General features: G+C 38.5%; 1 protein-coding gene across 1 annotated transcript; it reads right to left on the bottom strand.

Annotated features, from left to right (window-relative positions):
- Nucleotides 1-235: 235 nt before the first annotated feature.
- LOC113296333 lies at nucleotides 236-2,758 on the bottom strand. The gene is made up of 4 exons (XM_026544642.1): nucleotides 1,647-2,758; nucleotides 1,373-1,579; nucleotides 1,021-1,195; nucleotides 236-916 (listed from the first exon to the last, which is right to left on the bottom strand). The coding sequence occupies exons 1-4, from the start codon at nucleotides 2,756-2,758 to the stop codon at nucleotides 236-238; spliced, it is 2,175 nt and encodes a 724-aa protein (XP_026400427.1).
- Between the last annotated feature and the right edge of the window lie 7,511 nt (nucleotides 2,759-10,269).

Here is a 10,269-nt window from a genome sequence, read left to right on the forward strand (position 1 = left end):
AAAAGACCCCAAAAACTTAAAAACTAATTAAAACGCAATTAAGAACAATTGGAAGCTTAAAACAATTTAAGAAACCTGGAGTTGTCTATGACGCACTTTGAAGTAGTCTAAGATAAATAACTCTTGAGATGAATTCCTCATGTGACCACGCAACCTAACTGAATAGTCTTGAATCAACAACAAAACTCTCTTTTGAAAGAAGAGAAAATCAGGCCGTTTGTTCTCAAAATGTGCTTTATTTAAAAGCCCACAGTTCAGATTTAACCACCAAATTAGCCATCAGCCAAAGATCTTTAACCATTCTACTCCTCCCTTTAGCAGACTTATAAGAAACAATATTGTTATAATTAGGCACAAGACCAAAAATGTGACCAATCCAGTTCCAAGCCCGTCTAGAAAAACAACAACTCCACAGAACATGTTCGAGGGATTCTTCACTATTTTTGCACAGGTAGCATATATTTGCTATGTTGATTTTGAATCTCTCACACAACTTATCTTGAGTAGCACATGCTTCCCTTAAGAACTTCCAGTTCTGGGCAGCTAACGGGGGATGCACAGCTTGTCTCCAAAGCAAAGACGCACCATCGAAAACTGGGTAACGAGCACGAATTAACTCCCTTGCAGATTGAACAGAGAACCAGCCTTTGAGGTCTGGCATCCAAATATAAATATCCTCTCCACCTTGCAGAACTGGCAGGTTAGACAAATCAATGCCGGCAGCTATCAAACGGCTCAAATGCACTTCAGGAATTACATATTCACCATTGATTAAGATGTCCCTAACGAGAACTGACCTGTCCAAGTCCTGAGTATCAATCAAACTAGCAATAGAAACATTAGTACACCAATTGTCAAAATATAAAGAAGTAGAACTCCCATCACCAATTAACAATTTAGTGTTATTTTCTACCAACTGATGTACCCAACGCAAGCCATGAAAGATAGAAGACTTGATATAATAAGTCTTAATACTGCCATCTTTATGAAAAATTTTGCTTTAAAAAAATTCGCCCAAACTTTGTTAGAAGTACGAATTTTCCACCAAAGCTTCATAAGCAATGCCTTATTCATAACAGCCATTCGACAAAGACCCAAACCTCCTTCCGAATATGGAGTACAGATTTTATCATAAGCCACCACAAAATCTCTTCTAGTAGAAGAATCCCCAGTCCAAATGAAGTTACGAATTGCCCTTTCACATTGATCAATAAATTTACGAGGTCATTTATACACCACCATATTATGAATGGAATAGCTCGCAATAACAGATTTTACAAGCACAATTCTATCTTGAAAGGATAGTAATGTCCCCTTCCAACCAGCGAGTTGATCCTTTATCTTCTCAACAATATTACTAATATGTCGATACCTAACAGTACCCGGCATTATTTGAACTCCAAGATACCGGTTCGGAAAAGTAGCCACACTCAGTCCAAGAAAATCCGCAAGATAATTACGCCTTCTTAAACTACCCCCACCATAGTAATCTTGCTCTTTTGCCGACACACAGTCTGGCCGGAAGCACGTTGGTAAGTACCCAAAAGGTTTACCAGATTGGTAACACTCTTCATATTTCCTTTACAGAAAATCATAATATCATCAGCAAAAAATAAATGAGTGGGAGACATACCTTGACGAGTAACCATGTAGGACATCTTCTTTTCATGGAAAATCTTAGTAATTTACGACTAAGCACATCCTCAATCAGCACAAAGACTAAAGGAGAAAGGGGGTCACCCTGCCGTAAACCTCTTGTGATTTTAAAGTAACCTTCAGGACTTCCATTCAAAAGAATAGAAATTCTCGTTGATTGTAAGATATTGAGAATCCATAAACACCAATCCTCCGAGAAACCATACCGACGAAAAACCTCCAAAACGAAAGACCAACTAACGGTATCAAAAGCTTGAGTAATATCAAGTTTTAGACCGATGTTGCCATCCTTCCGCTTGATATGAAGTTCATTAACCATCTCAGAAGCTACACTAATGTTTTCATGGATATTACGACCCTTCATGAAAGCAACCTGTTCTTCAGAAACCAAATTATCCAAAACCCCACCAAGTCTAGTAGCCAGAATCTTAGTAAACACTTTAAAGAAAAAGTTACTAAGACCTATAGGTCTGTAGTTACGAAGAGTATTTGCTCCTCTTACCTTGGCCAATAGAGTAATAAGACTAGAATTCACACCATTAGGGATTATCTTCAAATGCCAACAGTAAACTACAACATTAATCAAGTCTTCACCAATAATCTCCCAACAATGTCTATAGAAACAACCTGAGAAACCATCCGGTCCTGGAGCACCATCAACATTCAAGTTGAAAACAATAGCTTTAATTTCTTCCGGAGATGGAATATCATCCATTTGAGAACTTTCCACAGCTGAGAGACTAGGGTGTTCATAGTCAAACAACTGAGGTTCAATAGGTAATTCATCACCATTGAATTTATTCTCATAAAATTGTACAACATGGTCATGTAACTGGTCCACCTCAGAAACAGTAACACCATTCTCATATACAAGTTCAGAAATAGTATTATTACCTTGGCGAATACGGATGTTATTATGAAAGAAAGCAGTATTACTTGCTCCCTCCACCAGCCAAGAGTTCCTGAACTTCTGTTTAAGAAAAGTAATATGTTGAAGACGCGTCTCCTGAAGAGAAGACATAGCCAATTTCATCGCATTCAGTTTAGATACATCAGTAGGTTCCTCATCAGAATTCCTTGCCGTTATCTCAAACCGAAGCATATCTTGTTTCAACCGAGAGTTAACATAACCAAAGACCAACAGATTTCATTCCTTCATCACATTTTTCAATCGTTTCAACTTAAAAGGAAAGACAAAATCCGGAGTTTCATGAACTGGCATACACCAACTATCTGAAACCATTCTCATGAAATCATTATGAAGAAACCACATCTTTTGTACTCGAAAAGGAGCACGACGGGGTCTTGAAACCACATAAAGAAACCCTATGAGAGGAGAATGGTCGGAAACTTCCCTTGGAAGAGATTTACACCCAATTCTCATATTTGGCCAACCAAGCAGCATTGATCACAGCACGATCCAATTTACTTATAATTCTACGAGAACCTGATTGACAATTAGACCACGTAAACTTATTACCCAAAGCGTCCGCTTCAAACAGGATATTGGCTTCCATCCAGTCTCCAAATTCATTAATGGCAGAAGTGTGTGGTTCACGACACCCCTTCTTTTCCTCTAGATGTAAGATACAATTAAAATCCCCGATAACCAACCAAGGAATATCAACATTGTCCATGTTCAAGTGCTCCCAAAGGCGTCTCCTAGTAACCTGAAGATAGCTAGCATGAACGAAAGTAATATACACACCATCAACTGAAATTGAAATAGCTTGTCTACTCATATTGACAACCACCGGAATGTCCAATTCAGTTGAAGTAAACACCCACAAGTTACCAATAGAATAATCTGAACAATTATGATTAACATTTGTGTCGTAACCATTCAACTTAAGTCTCCTAATAAATCTGTTCGATCAGGACACTTTTGGTTCTGCAAGACAAGAAATATCAGGCTTAAACTCCTTAACTAATTCATGAAACTTACATCTAGCCTCTTCTCGAGAGACTTTATTAATATTCCAGAAGAAGACCCGCATTAAAATCGTTTGGGGATGGACTTAATTAGCTGAGAAGTATTAGTAACTCTTCTTGCTCTATAACCCAAACTCGTACTGTTTTCTTCCGAGTCAGACAAGGAATCAGTCCCAGAAGTAGATTCTGAAGTAATATTTCTTTTATTGATTTTATCTATTCTTCTCTGCACAGCAATAAGCTGATCACGCTTAGCTTGTTGTTTAGTAGTAAAAACATCAGATACCTCTTCACTTTCTTGGTCTAAGATAGAGTTAAGAGCATCAAATTTATTAGGAGACAAAAATTCAGAGCCCTTGAGCAAATCGTCACACACTGGAGTTTGAGGAAGAGTCGTAACAGTTTTATCAGGATGTGGAGGTTTAGTTCTATCCAATTCAACCAACCCATCTGACTTAGTTTGCTGAGACTTACCTCGAGTCTTGCTAACTAAAACTGTATGAGTTGAATTCGACTGCTTAAATTTTAATAACTCAGCAGAAGCCGCTCTATAAACAGCTTCAGACCTTACCATTTCCTCCTCCATCCGTTTGGTTTTCTCCAAAACAGCCGCATCAATGCAACTCCCAGATTCCTCGTTTAAAACCTCTTGTCAAATAGCAGCAGAAGAAACATTGTTATTAACAGCCACAGAAGAAATATTGTTTGTAGAAGCAGTAGAGGGAACATTGTTTGTAGCAACAGAAGCAGTGTTAATGCTTCCTTTTTTACGTGCCTCTTCCCAATCAGTTGATTTGTCAGATTTCTGAGCAGGCGCAATAGGCTTATTATGCTTCTTCCTCCCACATCGTCATCCGAATGACCAATTATCTTACATTTAGAACAAAATTTCGGTTTTTTCTGGATATCTATCTCTTGCCAAAAATCTCCATCACCAACCTGAACATGGAAGATTCCGTGTCATGTTGAGAAAAATCAATGTCTACCAAAACAGAAGCAAAATTCCCATATTCATGGTTTAGAGTCCTTCTATCAACCACAACGGGCGTACCCAAAGTTTTTCCAAGAAAAAGGAGAGTTTTCTCTACCCAGAATTCCATAGGCAATCCTTGGAACTTTACCCAAACCGTAGCATGAGAGGTCTTATGCTTTTCAACATCAAATCCTGGAAACCATTCGATCAACCTAAGAGCATATTGTTCAACAATCCAGGCGTCTTTTGCATGAACCCTAGATTTGTCTTCAGCAAAGGATAACTTGATGATGAAGAAACCCCTATTCATTGGAATAAACTGAACCCTGTCTTCAGTAAACTGCCATTGATTGATTAGGTTTTTCTTAGCATCTTCAAACTTGAGAGTCTTAAAATCCAGGAGGCCAATAAGACTATGTTTCCATAGATCACACCCTTCCAGGTACATATCATCCGGAATAACAATAGATGGTTTACCATCTTTAACAGTTGGGTTAGGGAGCGTGTTGAGATCAACAGATGTTGAAACGTGATTCTGCTTACCTTTTACAAGATCCGCATAAGAAAGAACATATTTTTGGCTAGAAGCCATCGTAATAGTCATCCTTTCTTACTTCCTTCAAATCATCAAGAACATCGGAAAACTTCTGAGAGTTAGAAGGGACAGCCCTTGGATTTCTTGTATTCCTCCTTTTTCTTTTCGAGGACGGAGTTACTGGAGATATCTCTTTTTCCTTGATTGATGGCTTAACAATCATGTTGACATCCTTTACATACAAAGACATGATGCTTAAGGGAACAGTTATAAACAACTGATTTTTGTGAGAGAAATTCACAATCTCAACAAGCAGTCTTAAGATATAAAGGATATCAGAGAGAAAAAAAGAATGTAGGGTTCGCAACCTTTAAACAGGTTCGTGGGCGTCCAACTCTAAACCCAGTAAAGAGTAGAATTGTCGATAATAACCCTTCCATTTATTTGATAGACAGAAAAAAACAATTTAAAAAAAACTTTTCTTAAAGCCTGTGGGTTCACAACCTTGTCTCTTTTGATCAGGCACATGAGACAAGATTTCCCAAACAACACAATTAATTTGTGTTGTGGTGAACAACAATTTGTCCACCATTTTCCTCTTGAGAGGAATCCTCTTACCTCTATCTATCAACACGATTTGACCATGCTTTCTTCTCTAATGGTATTGTTTTGTCTTTGGAAACTAACTTCTTAGACAAAGATAAAATCCTACATACCTCAGCGGTCTTCTGAGCAAGTTTAAGCTTCCTTGCTAATCGATTTGCTCTTCGTTGAAGTTTGTTGGCGTGCCTCACTTGATGTTTGTACTTGTAACATCTTGATAGTTCATGACCCTTCTGAGAACAAAACAAGCACGTCAATCTTGAATAATATTCAGGCATTTGTGGTGTGACTGCAGCTAGACACAAGGTAGATCCTGAAACATTACAAACAGAGTTTCCAAAAGATGGGTCAATTTATTCTTCCAGCATGATTGGGTTATCTTCTTCACCGAAACCATCAAGGTTGATATATGTATTGCTACAATTATCAAAATTAATGTTTTCACATAGAAGACTGACACTTGATTTCCTATCTTCATCAGAATCATAGGTTTCAGATATCTCATCAAGTGTTACAGCAAGACCTTTGTTCCTAGTGTATTTTCTACGATTTGGGCACTCGTTTGCAAAATGACCAAAACCTTTACACTTAAAAGCACTGTGGCATATCCTCGTCATCAGCCTCGTCAGCATCCATGTTTTTAGAAGGAACACGATTGTGAGGTTTATCTGATGACCTAGGTTTGTCTCTTGAAAACCGTTTACTTCTCTTCAATAGAATATCCCTAAACTGTCTTGTGATCAAGGAGACTGATTTGTCAAGATCTTCATCTGAAAAATCACTCGCAGACTGATCATCCTCAGAGACATAAACACTTTTATTCTAATCAAGTAATTTAGTGTTCTTTTGTGCTTTAAAGGAAACATCCTTTCCGATTTTGGATGTATGCTCATGGTCAAATATCTTTAGCTTTCCAACCAATGTATTTCTGGAAAGATTATCACGGTTATTTCCCTCAACGATGGCATGCTTCTTAGACTTGTATCTAGATGGCAGCGATCTGAGAATTTTCATCACAATGTCCTTTTCAGGAATAGTCTTACCCAATGCAAAAGATGCATTAACAATTTCAGACACTTTGTGATTAAACTCATCAAATGTATCTTCATCTTCCATACGAAGGTTCTCCCAATCGGAATTAAGGTTTTGAAGCCTAGCTTCCTTTTCACTGGAGTTACCTTCAAATACGGTTTCTAAGATATCCCAAGCATCTTTAGACCTAGTGCAATTAGACACATGGTGCTGAAGATTTGAGGTAATGGCATGTACGATGGCATTCAAACCTTCGGAGTTTTGCTTTGCAGCAAGTATCTCGGCAGGACTGTATTCACCAATATTCTTGGGAACGTTTACATCTCCAACTGCCACAACGGGAGCATCATAGCCATTAACAACATATACCCATGATTGAAAATCACGTGCTTGAAGAAAAGACCGCATAGCAATTTTCCACCATAAGTTATTAGAGCCATCGAAGACTGGTGGTATGTTAATACTTTCTAGTAATTAGAGATAGCACCTCTGTCCATAGAGTCAGATCGCTACAAACACGGACTTGTAAGGTCTTAAACGTGTTTGCCTTCTCTGATACCAATTGAAAAAGCGGGGGTCTAACAACACCACTCAATATTTCGCTTAGAAATCTGTATGGACTAACTCCGAAATAATTTCTAGAGAATCAACTAGACAGACATACTCAATCTAGGTAAAAGTATCTCAATGAGTTAATATCTCTCTCTTGTTTTGATTTACTCAAGCTAATAGAAATCAGCGAGTCCTAATCAAACACAAGGAATAACTCGGATGGTACCAAAGACCAATATCCAAGGATCAATCAATGACAATCAACAACCAAATGTTGGATTACTCTAATTGATGATCTAACGCACAACCTGTATTATTTCAATTATAAAGATAAAACAATAAAATGCGGAAATTGAAATAACACAGACACCAGAAATTTTGTTAACGAGGAAACCGCAAATGAAGAAAAACCCCGGGACCTAGTCCAGATTGAACACACACTGTATTAAGCCGTTATAGACACTAGCCTACTCCAAGCTAACTTCGGACTGGACTGTAGTTGAACCCCAATCAGTCTCCCACTGATCCAAGGTACAGTTGTACTCCCTGCGCCTCTGATCCGAGCAGGATACTGCGCACTTGATTCCCTTAGCTGATCTCACCCACAACTAAGAGTTTCTACGACCCGAAGTCGAAGACTTGATGACAAACAAATCTTTCTCACACAGAGAAGTCTATCGAAGGATTAATCTGTCTCCCACAGGTAAACTCTAAAAGGTTTTGTTCCGTCTTTTGAAAGTAATCAAGGTGAGTAGGAACCAATTGATAATCTGGTCTTATATTCCCGAAGAACAGCCTAGAGTTATCAATCACCTCACAACAATCTTAATCGTATGGTAGCAAAATAAGATGTTGCGGAATCACAAACGATGAGACGAAGATGTTTGTGATTACTTTTTATATCTTGCCTATCAGAGATATCAATCTCAATCCAATCAATATGATTGTACTCGTACGATAGAAGATGCAAGATCATATCACACAACTACGATAAAGTAGTATCGGTCTGGCTTCACAATCCCAATGAAGTCTTTAAGTCGTTAACCTGGTTTTAGAAGAAGAAAACCAAAGGTTAAAGGAGAACCGACTCTAGCACGCAAACTAGTATCACACGTAAGGTGTGGGGATTAGTTTTGCATTGATGCTAGATGTCCCCTTATATAGTCTTTCAAATCAGGGTTTGCCATTAAGTTACCTTGGTAACAAAGCAATCAATATCCACCGTTAGTTGAAAACATGATTTAGATTCAAGCTAATATTTCTCAACCGTTAGATCGAAAACTTAGCTTGTTACACACAATTGAAATGCACGCTTCTAGGTTTGTTAACCGTACCCAAATGTATGCACTTGTTGGTTCAATAATAGTTAACCAAAAAGTTAGCTATATGAGCATTTCATATCAACCATGTTCTTCTTCACCATAACTAGTTCACATGACTCAAATGAACTATTTAGAGAGTTGTTCAATTGCAAATAATTCTTATGTAAGTACACAAGACACTATTGAAGCAAAGATGATTTTATTCACTCGAATCGGTTCATGAACTTTTATAGCCACCGTTTGCAAACTGCATTCCTTAGTCTCTTTAAGTTTAAGTTCAGAAATCATCTTCAGATATATAACCTTCTTAAGTTCGCAGACTTGGTTCGCGGACTTAAGTTACCGGGTAGAGTTTACAAACTCCAGCAGAAATTCTAGGGATGAGAACTTCGCCGGTTCGCGGACTGGGTTCGCGGACTTAGCTTCACGCACTAGTTTGTCAACTCCAGCATAAATTCTCGGGTTTGAGAACTTCGGCAGTTCACGGACTGTGTTCGCGGACTTGGCTCACGCCATTTTTCCGGTTCTCTTGATCAACAAAGTTCGCAAACTTTGTTTCAAGGAATAGGACGTATACATAAATGTGTTTCCACAACGATGCTTATGTCCACCATTAGTTATGTAATCTAAACTCTCATTCCAATCATTGAAACATTCTTCGTCAAAAAAATATTCAAAGTGATTGAAACATATCATGACTTTCGTCACTAGGTAAAGATAAACTTGGTCGAAGCGAAAAGCTTACCAACACATATTTCGAGATATAGATAGGCGAGGTATACTCGGTTCGAAATACCAACTGTGTATAATCAAAGTCTATATATAGCATACGACTTTTTGTCTCAAGAAGTAGGAGATAGAATAGATAGACTTTTGAGTGATAGATAAGTTCAAGTCTTCACATACCTTTTTGTCGAGAAGTTCCACCGGTTCCTTGAGTAGTTCTTCTTCTTGTATGATGAATCACCATGAAGTCCTTGAGCTACACTTTATATCCTAGTCCGAGACTTAGCTATAGTATACTAGAAATCAAGACTTATAGTTTTGATCACTAACATTGACAAACATGCTTGAGATAGCAACGCATGCGAGTTCGACCGAGCAATTCTCTAACAAGGACAACCCCAAGGCGCAAGCAAAGACAACAACAGCTCCGCAACGAACCAACTCTCTGGAACCAATTCCGGAGATACCTAAGAGGCAAAATGAAGTCGGGGAAGAACCAGCTCTCGAGACAAAAGATCAAAATACTGAGATGGCATAGGCAGAGTAAAAGGAAGAGAAGAATTTGTAGATAAGATCTACACAAAGTTAAACACCACATTCTCCCACATTCTAAGCAAGGAAGGAGCGAAGCCGGGCATTCTATACCGTAACACTATGGGGAAGCAACCGTATAAAACAAAGGAGGCTAAGGAGTACTGTGAGTACCACCATTACTATGGGCATACAACTGATACATTCTATCGCCTAAGGAACACGATTCAGAGATTCATAGACGAAGGAAAATTCATGAAGTACGTGCAGATACAACCAGCTGATACTGAGGTAGCCCCCAAGAGAGGGGTAGAACTACCTCAGGACAGCAAATACATCAACATGATCACCTTCTCCAGCGGAGGCCAAGAGGAGCTACTCGAAGACATCATCGAGTTAGCTCGAAG

This window comes from Papaver somniferum, chromosome 7 (assembly GCF_003573695.1).
Source record: "Papaver somniferum cultivar HN1 chromosome 7, ASM357369v1, whole genome shotgun sequence".
NCBI classification, from domain to species: domain Eukaryota; kingdom Viridiplantae; phylum Streptophyta; class Magnoliopsida; order Ranunculales; family Papaveraceae; genus Papaver; species Papaver somniferum.

Excerpts from the sequence above, each read along its gene's own strand:
- LOC113296333 (XM_026544642.1), bottom strand. The coding sequence starts at position 2,758 with ATGCTTCGGTTTGAGATAACGGCAAGGAATTCTGATGAGGAACCTACT. Across the intron at positions 1,580-1,646 it reads AAAAGAAGATGTCCTACATG|GAAATATGAAGAGTGTTACC; the intron begins GTTACTCGTCAA and ends TTTTCTGTAAAG. Across the intron at positions 917-1,020 it reads AAATTCGTACTTCTAACAAA|TTGGTAGAAAATAACACTAA; the intron begins GTTTGGGCGAAT and ends TGGGTACATCAG.